The sequence below is a fragment of the Mesoplodon mirus genome, assembly GCF_964341445.2.
Source record: "Mesoplodon mirus genome assembly, chromosome: 8".
NCBI lineage: Eukaryota > Metazoa > Chordata > Mammalia > Artiodactyla > Ziphiidae > Mesoplodon > Mesoplodon mirus.
The window spans coordinates 53,453,512-53,472,917 of NC_138984.1; the positions used below are offsets into that span (position 1 = coordinate 53,453,512).

The window sequence follows — 19,406 nt, forward strand, 5'->3', positions numbered from 1 at the left end:
CAGGCAGACGCTCAACCACTGCGCCACCAGGGAAGCCCCCAACATAATTTTTTTTTTTTTTTTTTTTTGCGGTACGCGGGCCTCTCACTGTTGTGGCCTCTCCCATTGCGGAGCACAGGCTCCCGATGCGCAGGCTCAGCGGCCATGGCTCACGGGCCCAGCCGCTCCGCGGCATATGGGATCCTCCCAGACCGGGGCACGAACCCGTATCCCCTGCATCGGCAGGCGGACTCTCAACCACTGCGCCACCAGGGAGGCCCCCCAACATAATTTTTAATAGTGAAAATTAAATAAACTTATATACAAAAATGAAAGAATATTTTAAACTCTATGACCCATTAATATAATGGGAACCTGTAACACCACTGAAAATCATGCTTTCAAAGAGTTTTTAATAAAATGAGAATATATTCATGAAATATGTTAAGTTTCAAAGGTATACAAGTATGCAGATGTATTATATACTATGTATAAAAATATGCATACAGTATATAATAAAAACCAGAAAGCATATATAAATCCAAGATTGGTTCTCAAAATTGGTGTACCAATTTTCTGGTGTACCTAGCCTAGATTCACCTAGGGAATTTATTAAAATCAATGTCCTGATTCTGTCCAGGCCTACTGAATTGGAACCTTAAAACTAGCCATGAAGTAGGAATATGGACAATTGTAAGCATGCTCTTTTCACTATCTGTCAGCATATTATTATTTTATCTTTGTATTTGTCTCCCCTGCTGGAATGTAGGCTTCAACTAGAACATGTAACTCGCTTTGCATAAGAAAAAGGGGAGGCTCAGGAATTCCCTGGAGGTCCAGTGGTTAGGATTCTGGGCTTCCACTGCAGGGGGCATGGGTTTGATCCCTGGTCGGGGAACTGAGGTCCCCCAAGCTGAGGGGCATGACCGAAACACACACACACACACACACAAAATAAAAGTAAATAAATAAATAAAAGAAAACGGGGTGGATGAGAGAATGGGCAATCTTGAAATCTTATGAGTCAGGGAGGCAGGACTGGAGAAAGAAGGACAGAAAGATAATCGGTGATAGTGCAGACTCAAGATTGGGCAAGGGGGCTCAAAAGATATTTTTCAAAGGGAATGCTTGGCACTGTACAATATAAACCATCCCTACCTACTTCCACCGGGAAATCTTCAGTACGGTATTAATTTCTCACTAACAAATAGATATGAGGGGACTTTTTTTTTTTTGGCTGCGCTTTGTGGCATGCGGAATCTTACTTCCCCGACCAGGGATGATCAAACCCATACCCCCTGCAGTGGAAGCTCAGAGTCTTAACCACTGGACTGCCAGGGAAATCCCAAGGGGACTATTGGAGGTAAGTGGAAAGAAATGCTGGGTCCTGCTTTAAGGAGGGTGGAGAAAGGTGGGTAATGAAGGCTGCCTGTAGGTCAGCCACCTGGGTCATGTGTACTCACCTTGAGAAGCATATTTTTCATGGAAAATCTCATAGGCTTTTCTGTGGGCATCAGTGAGGATCTGGAGACGTGAAGATCTTGATTCCTGGTTGGGGAGCTCCATTATCACTTCCTCCAAGTCACTAAAAGTGAACCAGATCTCAACTAGGTCCCCAAAGGAGTGGAAGATGAAGGAGGCATAGTCAGCAAAGAGATCAGCAAAGGCCTCAGTTCTCTGGACGGTGCTGGCAGGGAGGGTCTGGTGGTGCAGGACCACCAGGGGCTGAAGCTGAGCACTCTTGAGGGCCTCAAGGAGTTGCCGGTAGCACTGCACTGTTTCCTTGTCTGGGTTCTTGGAGGTTCCTTCTGGGAGTAGTTGTGCCCACGGCAGAAATACTTTGTAGTGAGTGATCATAATGGCACGAACACTGCTAAAGTACTCTGGCAGGAAAGAGGGCAGTGGCTGGCGACAAACATAAATTTCTTTGTCTCCTGTTACAAAGGGAGAATCCTGGTTTCCCAGTGGACCCCTCAGATTGTGTAGCAAGTCGCTGGTTAGAGGACCAGCAGCTGAAATGAAGTTTCTATCAGATTCCCAGTCTAACCCCCAACAAGGAAAACTTAGGAGGACAATAAGGACTAAATGCCAGACTAGCTCCATCTTCAAGGAACTGTTAGGAAGTATGTGGAATACTTACTTTATAACTACAGTTGAGGTTGTAAAATACTAAGTGACTGTAAACACTTAATATGTAACTGGGTTATCTAGGATTATAAAATCAGTATGTGATTCACCTATGTAATATCAAAAAATTTTAAAACTATAAGAGATAACACAAAAACCTCAAACTTCTCACACAATTTATGCCAAGGAACCTGGAAAGTGTCTGAAGAAAAAAAGCTCTCCACATTTTTTCTTACTTACAAATTATTTTAAAACTTATTTACATAGCAGAACAAAAGTGAGTTCCTCACCAAGCTTTTTTTCTCCTTTAAAAACATGTAGCGGGACTTCCTTGGTGGCGCAGCGGTTAGGAATCCACTTGCCAATGCAGGGGACATGGGCGCGAGCCCTGGTCCGGGAAGATCCCACACGCAGCGGAGGAACTGAGCCCGTGCGCCACAATTACTGAGCCTGTGCTCTAGAGCCCGTGAGCCACAACTACTGAGCCTGCGTGACACAACTACTGAAGTCCGCGCCTGGAGCTCTTGCTCCACAAAAGAGAAGCCACCGCAATGAGAAGCCTGCACACCACAATGAACAGTAGCCCCCACTCGCTGCAAGTAGAGAAAGCCTGTGCACAGCAACAAAGATCCAACGCAGGTAATAAAAAAAAAAAAAAAAAGTAGGGACTTCCTGGTGGTCCAGTGGTAAAGAATCCACTTTACAAGGTAGGGGACACGGGTTTGGTCCCTGGTCAGGGAACTATGATCCCACATGCCACAGGGCAACTAAGCCTGCACGCCACAACTACTGAGCTCTTGCGCCTCGTCTAGAGCCCGTGTGCCACAAACTACAGAACCCACGTGCCGTGGAGCCTGCGCACCACAACTAGAGAAAAGAAAAAACCTGCACGCCACAACTAGAGAGAAGCCTGGGAGCCGCAATGAAGACACCACGTGCCACAACGGAAGATCCCGCATGCCTCAGTGAAGATCCCAAGGGCCGCAACTAAGACCCCACGCAGCCAAAAATAAATAAATAAATAAATAATCTTAAAAATAAATAAAATAAAAAAATAAAAATAAAAATATGTAAGTAAATGATGAACACATTTTGTAAAAGATTCAAACAATACAGAAATATGTATGAAAACTTACTAATTCCCCTCTTCCCTTCCCTTCGTAGGGTAATCACTTTCAACACTGTGCTTCCTTCCAGTTTCCTTTCTCTGTACATATTAATGGCTGTTCAGGAGTCGGAATGCCAGTGTTTAAATCTCATCTGGCGAAAGTTACTAAATTTCTTTGTGCCTCTGTTTCCTCATCTGTATAATGGTGATAGATAGGTTGTGAGAATTAAATGAGGTCATTCATTAGCATATTAAGAACAATGCAACTCAATGATAGCTATTATTACATATATACAATGCATACATGTGTATAACATTTAAAATATATAATATAATATATATGGAATTATGTCTTATGTAGCGTTCCTCAGTTGTTGTTTTTTTTCCTTCACTTAATAGTGCTTGGAGCTCTGTTTATACCAGAATATGTAGACCCACTTATTTTTAACAGATGCATAGCATTCCACAGTAAGGTTGTACCACAGTTTAACCTCTTGCATACTGAACACTGGTTGGTTCTTAATTTTAATGTTGCAAATTAATATCTGTATCTTTAGTTATACATCTTTGTCCACATTTCCTTTCTTTAAGATAGATTCTTAGAAATTAAGTTGCTGACTCAATGGCATGCCCATTTGGAATTTTTATTGTAATCCAGTCTTCCAAAACAGGCTTCTTCAAATTTAAATCCTACCTACAGTTAGAAGTGTGTCTAAATCTCTCTGGTTTGCTCAAACCTGTTATAAAACTTCAATTTTGGACACCTGTTTCTGTTTAGAGGGGTAGCTTTTCATGTTAATTGGCTACTTGTTTTTCTTCTGAGATTTATGTTTATATCTTTTGTACATTTTTATTATTTAACTTATTATTGATATAAGAACTCTTAATAGAGTTTGGATATCATGTATTAAAAAATAGAAAAAAAATTTCCCCCTAGTGTTAGTTTTAAAATTTGGTTTATAGTGTCCTTCAAAATACATTACTTGGTACCTTATTTTTGAAAGCTCGTGTCAAATGTATTATTTAATATTCTTGTTTCTAATCTTTAGATCTTTAGCCCATCTTGAATTTTAACTTTGTTTGTGCTGTGTGGTAGGGTTTATCAATTTCTAATGGGTTACTGAATAGGTCATTCTCTCCCCACTATTTGAAATGCTAGCTATCAGAAATGAAATATCTATCTAGACATATGTGTTTCTAGACTTTCTACTCCTTGTCTATCTATTCCTGTGCCAGTACCACAGTATTTTAATTTTTATACCTGTGTAGTACTTTTCACTTTATGATAGGACATGGCCTCTCCTATCATTCTTTTTCCTAGAATTGTCTTGGAAATGTATATATATATTCATTTTAATAGAAAGTTTTATTTCACTTAGTGGAATTTTCAAGGTGGCCCTGACAGCTTCATATAAATGTATCATTTTTCAGATTCCTGTGTTTATAATCATTGTTATCTTCCTAAAAGCATATATTAATAATAGAAATATTAAATAAATGCATTCTCATAAATATCCCCCAAATTTAGATAATAGTTCCATTTGCCTTATACCTAATCCCAGCTACTTCCTAAAAAGTATTCACCATTTATTACATGTGTATGTACATAAAGAATATACTTTTACCTAACAAGTTTACACAATAAGAGGTACTATAATGTAAGTATTGATCTACAACTGGTATTTTTACCATATAGCACAACTTGGAGATCTTCACATTGTGCAAATATTGATATATCTTATTCTTTTTGAGAGCTGCAGTGACCTTGCATAATCATTATTTTGTTGATTAGGTTTTAGGTTATTTTCCATTTTCAGTGTCACAATGTCACAATGAATGTCATTGTATATGCTTTTTTCTATACATATATAGGTTATTTCTTCAGGGAAAATATTGAAGAGTACAATTGCTGGGTAATAGGGTAGTCAGTTATATTTTAACTTCTAATGGTACTGACAAATTTTTCCCTAAAAGAGTGTCCCGATTTACACTCCTACCAGTAGTGCATTACAACATCAAATTCCAGATAAACCCACCAATGCTATTATAATATTATCAAATTATTAGTGTGTTTATAATTTTGAATGATTTTAAAAATTGATTTGTATCAGCTCTGTATCCATTTTGGAAAATAATCTTTTTCCCATTATAAACTGAGAAAATATATAGCTATTGAAACAAATATATATAGTATATTCTTCTCATCTGCAGCTTATTTATCCTGGACATTTCAAACACTTATTTATCCTGGACATTTCTCTCGTATATAGGTTGAGAAAACATCTTCCCAATCTGTAGCTTTGGTTTTTAATTTAAAAATTTTTAAACTTTGGTGTAGTCAAATTTATTAATTTTTTTCCTTATGGCATCTCTACTTATACATAGTTTTAAAAAGCCTCTTCTACAAAGTTATAAGAAAAGCTCGTATTTTTCCTTTTTAAAATTAATTTTTTAAAATTGATACAATTGACATATAACATTATATTTGTTCCAGGTGTACAACATGATTGTATACATTGTACACAGATCACAATAAATCTAGTTAACATATCCATCACCACACATAGATACAAATTTTTTTCTTGTGTGGTGAGAACGTTTAAGATCTACTCTCTTAGCAACTTTCAAATAGAGTGTTATTAACTATAGTCACCATGGTGTACATTACATCCCCATGACATTTATTTTGTAACTGTAAGTTTGTACTTTTGACCACCTTCACCCATTTCACCCACCTACCACCTCCACCTCTGGCAACCACCAATCTAGCCTTTGTACCTATGAGTTCATTTTTTATTTTATTAAAAATATTTTTTTAGGGACTTCCCTGGTAGTCCAGTGGTAAAGAATACACCTTCCAATGAAGGGGACGCGGGTTTGATCCCTGGTCAGAGAACTAAGATCTCACATGCTGCAGGGGAATTAAGCCCACATGCCACAACTACTGAGCTCACGCTCCTCAACAAGAGAGCCTGCATGCCGCAAACTACACAGCCCATGCACCCTGGAGACTTCGTGCCACAATTAGACAGAGAAAACCCGCACTCCACAACTAGAGAGAAGCCTGTGCACTACAACTAGAGAAGCCCATGTGCTACAACGAAGAGATCCCGCATGCTGCAACTAAGACCTGACATAGCCAAAAAAATAAAACAAATAATTTAAAAAATTACTCTAAAAATGTTTTAGATTCCACAGATTATACACTATTCGTCTTTCTGTCTTATTTAGCATAATGCCCTCCAGTTTCATCCATGTTGTCACAAATGACAAGATTTCCTTCTTTTTAGGGCTGAATAATATTTGATTATACATATATATACACTTTATCCATTCTTCCATCAGTGAACACTTAGGTTGCTTTCATGTCTTGGCTATTGTAAATAATGTGGCAATGAACATGAGGGTGCATCTATCTTTTTGAGTTAGTTTTTTCATTTTCTTCAGATAAATACCTAGAAGTGGAATTGCTGGATTATATGGTAGTTCTATTTTTAGTTTTTTGGGAAACCTCTGTTTTCCATAGAGGTTCTCACCAATATTACACAAGCGTTCTCTTTTCTCCACATCCTTGCCAACACTTATTTTTTGTCTTTTTCATAATAGCCTTCCTCATGGATGTAATGTGATAGCTCATTGTGGATTTGACTCTCATTTCCCTGATGATTAGTTATGTTGAGCACCTTTTCATGTATATGTTGGAAATCTGAGTATCTTCTTTGGAAAAATGCCTATTCAGATCATCTGCCCATTTTAGATTGTTATCTTGTATAAATTCTTTACATACTTTGGATATTAAGCCCTTATCAGATACATTACTTGCAAATACTTCTCCCATTCTTTTTCATTTGACTGATGGTTTTCTTTGCTGTGCAGAAGCTTTTTAGTTTGATGTAGTCCTATTTATTTATTTTTGCTTTTGTTGCCTTTGCTTTAGTGTCAAATCCAAAAAATCATTGCCAAGATTGATGTCAAGGAACCTACCACCTGTGTTTTCTTCTAAGAAGTTTATGATTTCAGGTTTAATCTTCAACTCTTTAATCCATATTAACTTTTGTGTATGGTGTAAGGTAGTGATCTAGTTTTCCCAACACCATTTATTTAAGAGACCGTCTTTCCTTATTGTATATTTTTGGCTCCTTTGTTATAAATTGACTATATATACATGGGTTTATTTCTAGGTTCTCTATTCTGTCCTACTGATCTATACGTATGTTTTAATGCCAGTACCATAATGTTTTAATTACTATACCTTTGTAATACAGCTTGAAATCAGTAAGCATGATACCTCTAGCTTTATTCTTTCTCAACACTGCTTTGGCTATTCAGGGTCTTTTGTGGTTCCATACAAGTCTTAGGATTGTCTGTTCTATTTCTGTGAAAAATGCCATGGGAATTTTGATAGAGATTGCATTGAATGTGTAGATTCCTCTGGATAGTATGGGCATTTTAACAATATTAATTACTCCAATCTGTAAGCATGGAATCTTTCCATTTATCTGTGTCTTCTTCAATTTCTTTCACCACTCTTATAGTTTTCAGTGTACAGGTCTTTTACCTCCTTGGTTAAATTTATCCCTAGGTATTTTTTTTTCTTACTATGCAACTGTAAGTGGGATTATTTCCTTAATTTCTTTTTCTGGTAGTTTTTATTAGTGTATAGAAATGCATATTTTTGCATATTGATTTAGCATGCTGCAATTTTGCTGAATTCATTGATCAATTCTAACAGTTTTTTGGTGGAGTCTTTAGGGTTTTCTATATGCAACATCATGTCATCTGCAAATAGTACAATTTTACTTCTTAATTTGGATGCCTTTCTTTCCTAGCTCTGGCTAGGATTCCAATACTATATTGAAGAGGTGAGAGTGGGCACCCTTGTCTCATTCCCAAGAGTATGATTAGCTGTGGGCTTGCCATTTATGGCCTTTATTTTATTTTTTTACAGAAACAATACTTTATATTTAAAATATCTGAGTAGCTCTGTAATACAATATGCTTTTAGTAACAGTACAAACCAGAGGAAATAAATCAAACAAGGCTGCATAGGTGCTATCATTTGCACATTTCACAAAGCAATCATGTACAATAACTGATATACTCATTACTCCAGAAAGTCAGTATTCTTACAGAAAAAGAATTACTAGAGGTCACATAATGTTTGTTTTCAAAATAGACAAGGTGCCTTTCACTGGACTTCACTGTACCCCGGAGAGCTACCCAGGATTCCAGTTAGAATTTCAACACAAAGAAAAATTTGAAGGAAAAAAAAAAGATATTTACACAGACTCAAGAGGAAGCAACATCTTTTTAAAAGTCACTCTACGAAGTAGTAAGATTTTAACAGTGATTTGTAGCTACGGTTGCCTCTTCAATGAACAAGGCGGTGGGGAGTCTCACCGTGTGATGCCTGGGAGGTGGGGAGTGGTGGCAGGTGGACCCAGAGGGGAACACGAGTACTCCGGCTCCAGCGAGCTCTAGCACGCGTGCAGGAGGCACTGCTCAGAAGAACTAGGCTTTCTATGACCAGACTTACTTTGGAGTGGTCAACAATGAAGATGGCTAGAAGGCGGCTGTTTAGTGAATCTTCAGAAGCACAGAAGTCACTGTGGGAGCTTACAGTAGAGCCTGTCTCCTGGAGGAGAGCGCCATCAGCACACCTGTGTTCTTGTTAAACACGGAGGAAAAACCAAGCCAACAGAGACGCAACTCACAGGCAAGACACAGCAAGTGTGAAGTGGTATAGCCTTTATTTTTAATATTTGGCTGTGCGGGGTCTTAGTTGTGGCACATAGGATCTTTGTTGCCGTGTGCAGGATCTTTTTTTAGTTGCGGCATTCAGGATCTAGTTCCCCGACCAGGGATCAAACCCGGGCCCCCTGCATTGGGAGCACAGAGTCTTAACCAGGGGACCACCAGGGAAGTCTCTATGGTCTTTATTATGTTGAGGTACTTTCCCTCTATATTCAATTTGTTGACAGTTTTTTAAAATCATAAATGGATGTTGAATTTTACCAAATGCTTTTTTCCCCATCTACAGAGATGACCATGATTTTTATCCTTTTTTGTTAACCTGGTGTAATACATTGATTGATTTTCGGATGTTGAATCATCCTTGCATCCTGGAATAATCCCACTTGATCATGTTGTATGGTCATTTTAACATACTGTTGAATTAACTTTGCTAAAGTTTTGTTAAGGATTTTTGCATCTATTTTGTACATCAGGTATATTGGCCTATAATTTTCTTTTCTTTAGGTGTCCTTGTCTGGCTTTGGTATCAGGGTAATGCTGGTTTCATAAAATGAGTTTGGAAGTGGTACCTCCTCCCTGATTTTTTGGAAGTGTTTGAGAAGGACTGGTATTAATTCTTTAATAAATGTTTGGTAGAAGTCATCAGTGACGCCATATGGTCCTGGACTTTTGTTTGTTGGGAGGTTTTTGATTATTGATTCAATCTCCTCACTACTAACCAGACTACCCAGATTTCAATTTCATCATGATTCAATCTTGGTAGGTATGTTTCTAGCAGTCCACTTCTAGGCCATCCAATTTGTTGGCCAACAATCATTCACAGTAACATCTGATTCTTTGTATTTCCATGGTACAACTTGTAACACCTCCTCTTTCTGATTTTGAGGGTTTTGAGTCTAGCTAAAGTTTTATCAATTTTATCTTAAAAAGAAAAAACCCAGCTCTTAGTTTCATTGCTTTCTTCTACTAACTTTGGGCTTCATTTTTTTCCCCCCGAGATATCAAGTTAGGTTGCAATCCATTTCTTGATGTAGGCTTTTATCCCTATATACTTCCCTTAGACTGTTTTTGCTGTATCCCGTAAGTTTTGGTATGTTGTTTCCATTTTTATTTCTCATTATTTTTAAATTTCTTTGACCCATTGGTTGTTCAGTAGGTTGCTTAATTTCCACATATTTGTGAAATTTTTAGGCTTCTTGTAGTTGATTTCTAGTTTTATACCATTATGGTCAGAAAAGATGCCTGATGTTGATTTTAGTCTTCTTAAACTTATTGACTTGTTTTGTGTCCTAACATATGATCTATCCTGAAGAATTTTCCATGTGTGCTTGAAAAGTCTGTATTCTGTTGCTTTTGGATGGAATGTTCCACATGTCTGTTACATCCATCTGGTCTAAACATGTTATTTAAGGTCAGTGCTTCCTTATTGATAATCTGACTGGATGATCTATCCTTTTGATGAAAGTGGGGTACTAAAGTCCCCTGCTATTATTGTTTTGCTCTCTATCCTGTTAATATTTGCTGTCTATGTCTGTAAATACTTGCTTTATATATTTAGGTGCTCCACGGCTTTATTTGCACATTTTCTTTTCCATGTGTCCTAGAGATATTTCCATTTCAAACATCTTCATTTCCCTCATTTTAGTTTGCATAACTCAGAGCATTGTTATATCACAATTTATGTAGTCATTTCCTTATTGATGGACATCTATTGGCATTTGGTTGAAAATACATTAAATTTATTGATCAGTTGACAACTTACAAGATTGAAGACATCCTATTCAGAAAGAAGTTACAGCTGCTTACTAAGTACTTGTCTAATTTTCTTCATAAAGATCTTACACATGCTCCATCATCCATTTGCCACTTCATTTCCCTGACAAGTAACATGTAGAGAAAGGGTGTGTGTGAAAATGTAAGCACACTTATTCAGATGGGTAAAAACTGATTTTAGTTGTATTAATGGCCTCACTTTGCTTTAGAGCCCCTACTTTCACTAACGACAGAATTGGGGAGGAGAAGACAGATTCACCATAAAGGAACTCATCTTCCCTGGGCTTCACACTTTGCTTTGGTTCAGTATTTGATCAAACTGAAGTTCAAATTTCTGTCAGGCTGTTTCTCTTTTCAGAACCTCCGCACCCCATTTTCTTTATCAAGTTGGGAATCAGTGCATGGAAGACTCTTTCTTGCTGTCTTCTGAGTTTTTACTCATTGTTCTTCTTATCACCTGTTACTGAACGTCCCTGCCTTAGTCCATGCCTTATCCTAGACTCTCCTGTCTCAACAGGAAGTCTGAGATCCTGTACACTGAAGTTTCCTTGTCCCAACAGGCTCTCCTACCTCCATTAATTAGGAACATAGTTTTCACAGGAGCTTATACCCTGCATCTGCTAACTGTGCAACTTCTCTATCTATTTCCAGTCTCCTTTACCCTACTGTACGCAAACCAGTGGAGAGAGGTTTGTATTAGTGAACTCAAATACCACATATAAACATTCCCCAACTGGCCCTGCAGGCCCCAGAATCATCTGTTGTCAAAAGCTGCAGCAAAAGGAAATGCTACATCATGAACATACTGATCAAAGCTAAGCCTCAGGGACTATTAATATCATAAACAGCAATAACTCTTTTCCTGGAAAAATGCCATAAAATTTAAGGGTGGTCTGTAATATAGAACATGACGTACTGGGGACTCCCCTGGCGGCCCAGTGGTTAAGACTTCGCCTTCCAATGCGGGGGGGTGTGGGTTTGATCCCTGGTTGGGGAGCTAGGACCCCACATACCTTGTGGCCAAAAAACCAAAGGAAAAAACAAAGGCAACACTGTAACAAATTCAATAAAGACTTTAAAAATCATCCACATCAAAAAAAATCTTTAAAAAAAAAAAGATGTATCTCCCCCCTTAAAAAAGCAGTTAGAAAATAATTCTGAGACCTTACTCTTAGGATATATAAGTTTAAAAAGGTATTAAAGAGTAACGAAAAAAGTATAATAAACTTTTTATTTTCATAAATTCTCTTAAAAAACAACCAGAGAACTGGAATTAACCTTGGAAAGTCATCTCCAAGGCCTCTTAGCTTTCACACTAACAAATTCTTATAAGGACGATCTCGCAGGAGCCTACACCTAAATGTTTTCCATAATGCTGTGTTTCCACCCCTTTGCCCGAGGAATCAAGCAAAAAGGGAAAGACTCATATTCATGAATAAATGGAAGCAATAATTTAAAATAGAAATAAATCCAATAGCCAACTGCAGAAAAAGTTATTTTGGTGAAAAAAAGTAGTTGGCAGGGCTTCCCTGGTGGCGCAGTGGTTGAGAGTCCACCTGCCGATGCAGGGGACACGGGTTCGTGCCCCGGTCCGGGGGGATCCCGCGTGCCGCGGAGCGGCTGAGCCCGTGGACCATGGCTGCTGGGCCTGCGCGTCCGGAGCCTGTGCTCCGCAACGGGAGAGGCCACAACAGAGAGAGGCCCGCGTACCGCAAAAAAAAAAAAAAAAAAAAAAAAGTAGTTGGCAATCGAAAAAAGTTATTTCTTCAGTAAGATACCACATAACATAAAAACAACAGACCTTTTCCTACACATGAAAACAAAGGTCTTAGTTATAGAAACGAAACACTATTGCAACACAACTTTGTTTAGGCAAGAAGCACACTAAACAAAGGGATGAAACCTGCATTCGTATAAAAGGAATGGGACATATGAGAAAATCAACTTGTTTCTTCTTCCTCAGAGTAAATCTTCCTGAATCATCACTCCTGGAAGCATTTCTCTGGCTAGTAGCGCTCCACCCAGACTCCACGCCAGAGGTGGAGGGCCACAGTTTCTCTCGTTACTTTCAATAGCTCAATCTTCAAGCAAGTAGTTAGGGTTAACTACTAAGTAGGGATCTTCTTCATAGCTCTCACTTCCTTCTGTGGAGCCTTTCAATCCAGCTTGGGTGAGCTCAATTAGAACATGATCCTATGAAACACAAACGTTTGTCCTCAGTTCTCTAGCAGTATTATAAGAATGCTAAGATACACAGGGCTTGACCCTTCTTCTGAATGTTTGTGACTAACATTTTCTTTCATTTCCCCCCAGAAACTCGCTCAGAAAAAGGACTATATCTTAAAGTCAATATCAAGTTTCTGCTAAGTCACCTTCCCATTAGGATACAGACTTTTTCATATCATAAACTTCTTTTGAAAAATTAAGAAATATATCAGTAAGACTGACATTGTGATTTTAATCAGGTTCCCTAGCATATTACATCAACTACTTATAAATATAACTTCAAAAAAGAACATATGAATTTTACAATCATGCAATTGTATAAAATCCTGATGTTTATGATTCTGTTTATCACTCTGATAAGTGTTTAATTTTGCTTAATATTATGTTAATTTTTAATTATTGGCCACTGAACTCTTTTATATGCCATCCATTCATAATTTAGTTAGAAGCAGAATCTAAAGATAATTAACATTAAACAGTTTTCACTCTGACCTATTAACTAATTAAAAAAAAGCAGAACATGCCATGTGGCTTAATAAACTTGATGACAGATTTGAAGCCATGATGTAACTATAAGTCAGTCTAATATGTCCACAAACGAGAAGGGCTCCTACCGAAGGCCCATACAGAGGAACTCAGGAAATAGTGATTTGATCCTAAGAAGGTGGAAAAGTCCCACAGTATAAGCACTAATTCCACTCAGAGGGATTGGACACTTTCAAGCACTCACTCTATGTACTAACACACCTTCACAGGAAGCACATTTGATTAGCACAGCACAAGTTCTTTAGCCTTCTGTATTGAGTTGGCTCAGGCGGTGAGTCAAACTTAAAAAGGTAAGCCCAATTTAGATCAGTTAATTTCACAATGTATCCGAATGTGGATTTCTTGTGTGGACCATCTTATCTTACACTGATCCCAGGGCCACAAGGGAGGGAAGGGCTGGCCTGATGCAAACACATTGCCCACCACTAACTAGATAGACAACTCTGAGCACAACGCCACCCCAGTTCAGCTTTATTTTTATACATATTATTCATTAAATTTTGAATGGAATAGTTCTTCCCACACCCCCATACCTGTAACCATAGACTCATCTAGTTCTACAGGGAAATAGTTTTTCAGATGACAAACCCTGATATGTGACAACTATAATATTTATATAGTGAGCACTGTGAAGTCAACTGCAATCTCTGCCATTTGAACAGAAAAATTCAATCATTTAACAAGTATTTGAGCCCTCTATGACTTAGGCACCACTGTAGATTCTGGGAACACAGTGGCTAAAGAATCAAAGTCCCTGTCCTCATGGTGCTTGCATGTTAATAAGAGAGACAAAATAAACACCTAAATAAAGACTATACTGTCAGGCAATGATAAGCACTATGAAGAAACAAAGCAGGGTAAGGGGGTGACAGCAAGGAGGAGGCTATTTTTTTTTTTTTTTTTTTTTTTGCGGTATGCGGGCCTCTCACTGTTGTGGCCTCTCCTGTTGCAGAGCACAGGCTCCGGACGCACAGGCTCAGTGGCCATGGCTCACGGGCCCAGCCACTCTGCAGCATGTGGGATCTTCCCGGACCAGGACATGAACCTGTGTCCCCTGCATCAGCAGGCAGACTCTCAACCACTGCGCCACCAGGGAAGCCCAGGAGGAGGCTATTTTGACTGGCCAGGCAAGAAGAACTTCTCTGAGAAGGTTAACATTTGAGCAGACCTCAGAATGGAGGACAGAATATGGGCAAAGAAACAAAGAGCATGTACAAAGGCCTTCATGCTTGGTGTGTCTAAGGAACAGTGACAAGGCCAGTGTCACTAAGCAGAATGGGCAAGGGGAAGAGGCTATGAAATGAGGTGGGCAGGGGCTTGCTTGTGTATGGTTCTGCAGGCCACGGTATGGAGACTGGATTTTATTCTAAATGTGAGGGAAGGACTAGAAGGAAGGGCACTAAAACAATTTGATTTGTTAAAAGATCTGTCTGGCTGCTGGGCAGAGAGCCACTGCAAGGGAGGACAGTTAAGAGGCACCCATGGAGGTCCAGGCATGGTGGCTTGGGTAGATGTGACAGTGGTGAGAAGAGAACAGAGAATACTGATACTGATACTGAAGGCAGGGCTCACAGGATTTGCTTATAAAAGGAGAAGTTGTGAGGGAAAAGAGAAATCAAGGAATGAAGGATAATTCTAAGGTGCCTCACTTAAAGCAAATGAGTAAGTGAAACACTGCAAGGAAAAACTGTTTTGAACACATTAAGCATGAGACGCCTATTAATTTCCAAGTAGGCAGCTAGCTACATACATTAGCAATTTAGAGGACAGGTGAGAGTTGGAGATATAAATATGGGAGTCATCACAAATGGTTTTCAATTCATAGAACCAAATGAGATCACTTAGGCAATGAATATAAATAGAAAAGAGGTCTGAGGACTAAGCATAATACTTCATTTAAAAAGTGACAAGAGAAAGACTCAGGAAAAGAGAATAAGAGGAAATAACCAGTGAGAAGGAGAAGACCCAGGAGAACACGGTGACTCAGAAGCCAAGTGAACAAAGTATTTCTAGAAGGAGTGATCAGCTTTGACAGATGCTGCTGACAAGCTGAATACTGAAAATAATCAACTGATTGGAGTAGTGAGAAGGTATGAAGGTATGTCCTTTAAGAGTAGGAGAATGAACTGCCTAGGGAAAAGTAATAGCATCAGGCAGTGCTACTGTGAGGTCAGTGCTACTGTGACGTCGACAAGACAGAAGTAAAGAATTATCCATTTGAGATTTGTGGTCATGAATTTAAAATACGAGTGGGCACATGGTTGTATGCTTTTCTCCAGATACTTTTTTTTTTTTTTCTTTTTGCGGTATGCGGGCCTCTCACTGTTGTGGCCTCTCCCGTTGCGGAGCACAGGCTCCGGACGCGCAGGCCCAGCGGCCATGGCTCACGGGCCCAGCCGCTCCGCGGCATATGGGATCCTCCCAGACCGGGGCACGAACCCGTATCCCCTGCATCGGCAGGCGGACTCTCAACCACTGCGCCACCAGGGAGGCCCTCTCCAGATACTTTTAACTGCATAGATATAGGTATAGAAAATGAATTAGATTGAACCAAATCTGGAATTTTGCCAAGTAATATAAAAAGAGAATGAAGTTGAAAGTATAAGAAAAAAGTGATCATGGGATAGATTTTAAGCTGGGTATTGGGGGAGATAAGAACACGAGGAAGGATAAAATGCAGAAAATAGGTGACAGTGGTCAGGATGCTCAAAGGTTTATGGTAGAGTGGAACACAAAGGTTAATAACACACAAATAATAAGACCCTAAATTCACTTTACCAGCTTTAAGTTCTGCTTATTTTAGCAGAAGAAATAAGTCAATTGTTAATAATTCTCTCTTGTTTTATACAACTCCTAATTCTGACTAGATCCTAATGATTCAAAATAAATGAACATCTAATGAACCTACAAAGATATGAGGCATGAAATCCTTCCATAATACCTCAGAGCAAGCTTAATTCTATACGTACATAGTGGGTGAGTCGATAAATGACTTTCTCTATGATTTTCTTTTTATTTATCAGCTCCTCTTCAGAATCTATTTCTGATTCGATTTCCTTCAAGTACCAATTAACAAGCTCACTCCTCTTTAATGCTGATTCATCCTCTTCTGCAACAACAAAAAATACATTTAAAAAGGATTAAATTATCCTTGTAGCAAACTGTATTGCCAATTCTTGGAGTCTGCATGCACAAGATAGTGTACAGATTAGATAACCTTCAGTCTGTCAGAAAACATATCTGCTGAAATAAGGTTTGCAATCTTCCAGCATAAGCCTGAAATAAGCTGTTATATTACTTGAATTAAAGTATGCCTTACTTTATCCTGAAAAGAAAAATCTAAAAAAACAGAAATTATTAAGAAACAAGTTTCTTAAAGCTATAACGATTTCAAAGTATGAAGGTGTTTCCTTCACCTTCTCATGCTTCACCACCTATGATATCATCTGTCAACAGCAGTTGAAAGCATAAATTAGGAATAAAGTCACAGCAAGCAAAACTGCTTAAATACAACTATTCCTCTTTGGAAAGGGGAACACTTTATGGAATTGAGGTCAACCAAGGAGTGAAATCCATAGATGTTTACTCAAAAATAAAAAATTTCCAATTTATTCCAGCAAGGTCTAACCTTATTGACTGAACTACCTGCCCTTTAGAGTCCAGAACTCTAAATTCGCAAGAAAAGTTGGAACCTGGCAATATTTTAAACTATCACAGATAATTAACTATCACAGATATAAAGTATAATAAAAGAAAACTTCATTTGTCTTGATTTTAGAAATTGCTAATAAAATACAAAATCAAAGTAGGAAAATTTTAGCTTTACTGATTATGCCTCTGAAAAGTTTTATTATGGTTGTACTCAAATTTCAGTAGTTTGTCCAAATGCTTTTGAGTAAGTAACCTCCTTGGTTTACAGTTTAAAGTTTTGTTAGGGGACTTCCCTGGTGGTCCAGTGGTTAAGACTCTGCGCTCACAATGCAGGGGCCCTGGGTTCGATCCCTGGTTGGGGAACAAAGATCCCACATACCACAACGAACCCACGTGCCCTAGAGCCCATGTGCTGCAACCAGAGAAGCCTGCAAGTGGCAATGAAGACCCAGAGCAGCCTAAATAAATAAATGAATTAAAAAAAAATAAAGTTTTGTTAGAAAATAGCTGTCTATCTGAAGACTGAGAATTAATAACTTACCTGGCTGGGTGAATAGCGTCTTTTTTCTTTTTTTTAGGGAAAGGAGGAAGACCTAGAATTTATGTGTGGAATGCACTGTGTGAGTGCTAATCTTTATCTTTGCTCCATTGATGGCTGGCCATGTTTAAAACTTAGTTGCATGACAGAAAGAAAGAATAATGAAGTACAACGTGAACACAGGAATATTTGCTCCCAAATCTTTTTATGTGAGAAGGGACTGGAACTAAAACCTCTCTGTCCTAGTGGCCTCTTTACTGCCTTCTTTCCTCCTTCCCACTGGTCCACAGTTCCCAAGGGAATGAGGGCAGAAACTAAAGGGCTTAAATCTTTTAGTAAGCTAAGACAATCTCTGGTGTTCTCTTCCTCCATCGCAGTTAGGACACTGTGATGAGAATATGTCCGGAAGCCAGCATACTGACAGTCAAATAAGAATTTTCTGATGGTTAAGCACCAAATTGAAGTTTAAGTTCAACCCCTTGATTTAATCACTTTTCCTTCTGCCTTGTGGCTAATTATAGGTTGAGAAAACCTGGATAGCATGGTAAAGCAGTTAAGAACAGGAACGATAGTAATGTTCAGATATCACACTTTACCTACAGAGAAATGAGGATTTTACTTCATTTCTAGTCTGGAATGTACTTGTGCTAATAGTCTTTTGAGTTTCAATTACTTGTCTATGAAAAATAAACACCCTAGGAGTCCATCCATTTTAAACAAACCCATTGTAAGGAAAAGTGACTTTGCATCTGTAAAAACATTTGTTAAGTGCGTCTTTATATATTATCAGATCCCAAATTCAGCTTCACAAATATTAAAACAGGCCAAGGACATTAATAAGAATGAGTCATAAACCTTTGACAATGAACTTGTGGGGAAATGTCTAGGCTGGTAGATATGCTGACACTCCCTAGTAGATTCTGTTTGCCAAAGTGAGCTTGTCTAACAGTTTCTCATCTCTTCTGACAAAATAACACAATCTTTAGCAATCAGAAATTGTTAGCTGATTCACTGTTATAAAGCAGAAACTAACACACCACTGTAAAGCAATTATACTCCAATAAAGATGTTAAAAAAAAAAGATGTTAGACAAAAAGAAAAAAGTTGTTTATGTGAATACAGCTTATGTAAATGACTCAGCATGTGAGCAGCACTAAGTATGGCCTCACCTTCTTCCATCTTTCTGAGGTGAAGCACAATAAGGTTAGAGATTCGGCAGTATTCGGAGAAGCCCAGCCTTAAGGAGGCTTTCGGAACAGAATCTTGGTTCATGTCTTCACTGTGGCCATTAATTCCATTCACAGGAGCAGGGCTATCAGCATGACCTAAGTGAAATATTAACTGTTTGAATCTTGTTTCTGTGCCTCCAATACTCCCCTATTAAATGTTTATAAATATAGTACTTATATTTTAATACTAATTTTAAAACAACCATATAGTTATACTCAGTATTTAGTAATTGTACAAATAAATTAGAAACTTTATAAATGCTACCAGTGGAGACAAAAACCCATTTGGAACGGATGGGAAGATTGGGAGATAAAAGGATTTCATAATCTGAAAGTGCATTTGCAATATTAAGTCCACTATCTCCATTTTGGTGTTTTTTCTCTCAGTCTTTCAAGCATATATATTTTATATCAACTAATTATATTTTAACTTAGAAACAGTTAATAAAATTCAATATCCATTTTTCCCCTTTTG

The 19,406-nt window shown here is 38.3% G+C and overlaps 2 protein-coding genes across 2 annotated transcripts in view; both read right to left on the reverse strand.

Moving 5' to 3' along the window:
* Window positions 1–2,082, reverse strand: part of LCT (lactase) — a gene marked incomplete at its 5' end in the record, with an annotated part of 53,652 nt that extends 51,570 nt beyond the window's left edge. Inside the window, one exon of the mRNA XM_082630037.1 lies at window positions 1,443–2,082. Coding sequence (XP_082486163.1) covers window positions 1,443–2,082 — 640 coding nt within the window. The remainder of the gene's footprint in view (window positions 1–1,442) is intronic.
* Window positions 2,083–8,062: 5,980 nt separating this feature from the next.
* Window positions 8,063–19,406, reverse strand: part of MCM6 (minichromosome maintenance complex component 6) — a 49,316-nt gene continuing 37,972 nt past the window's right edge. The window contains exons 15-17 of the mRNA XM_082630038.1: window positions 18,872–19,027; window positions 16,483–16,622; window positions 8,063–12,934 (exon numbers count right to left, since the gene is read on the reverse strand). Of these exons, the coding sequence (XP_082486164.1) occupies window positions 12,818–12,934; window positions 16,483–16,622; window positions 18,872–19,027 (413 nt within the window). The 3' untranslated portion in view covers window positions 8,063–12,817. The remainder of the gene's footprint in view (window positions 12,935–16,482; window positions 16,623–18,871; window positions 19,028–19,406) is intronic.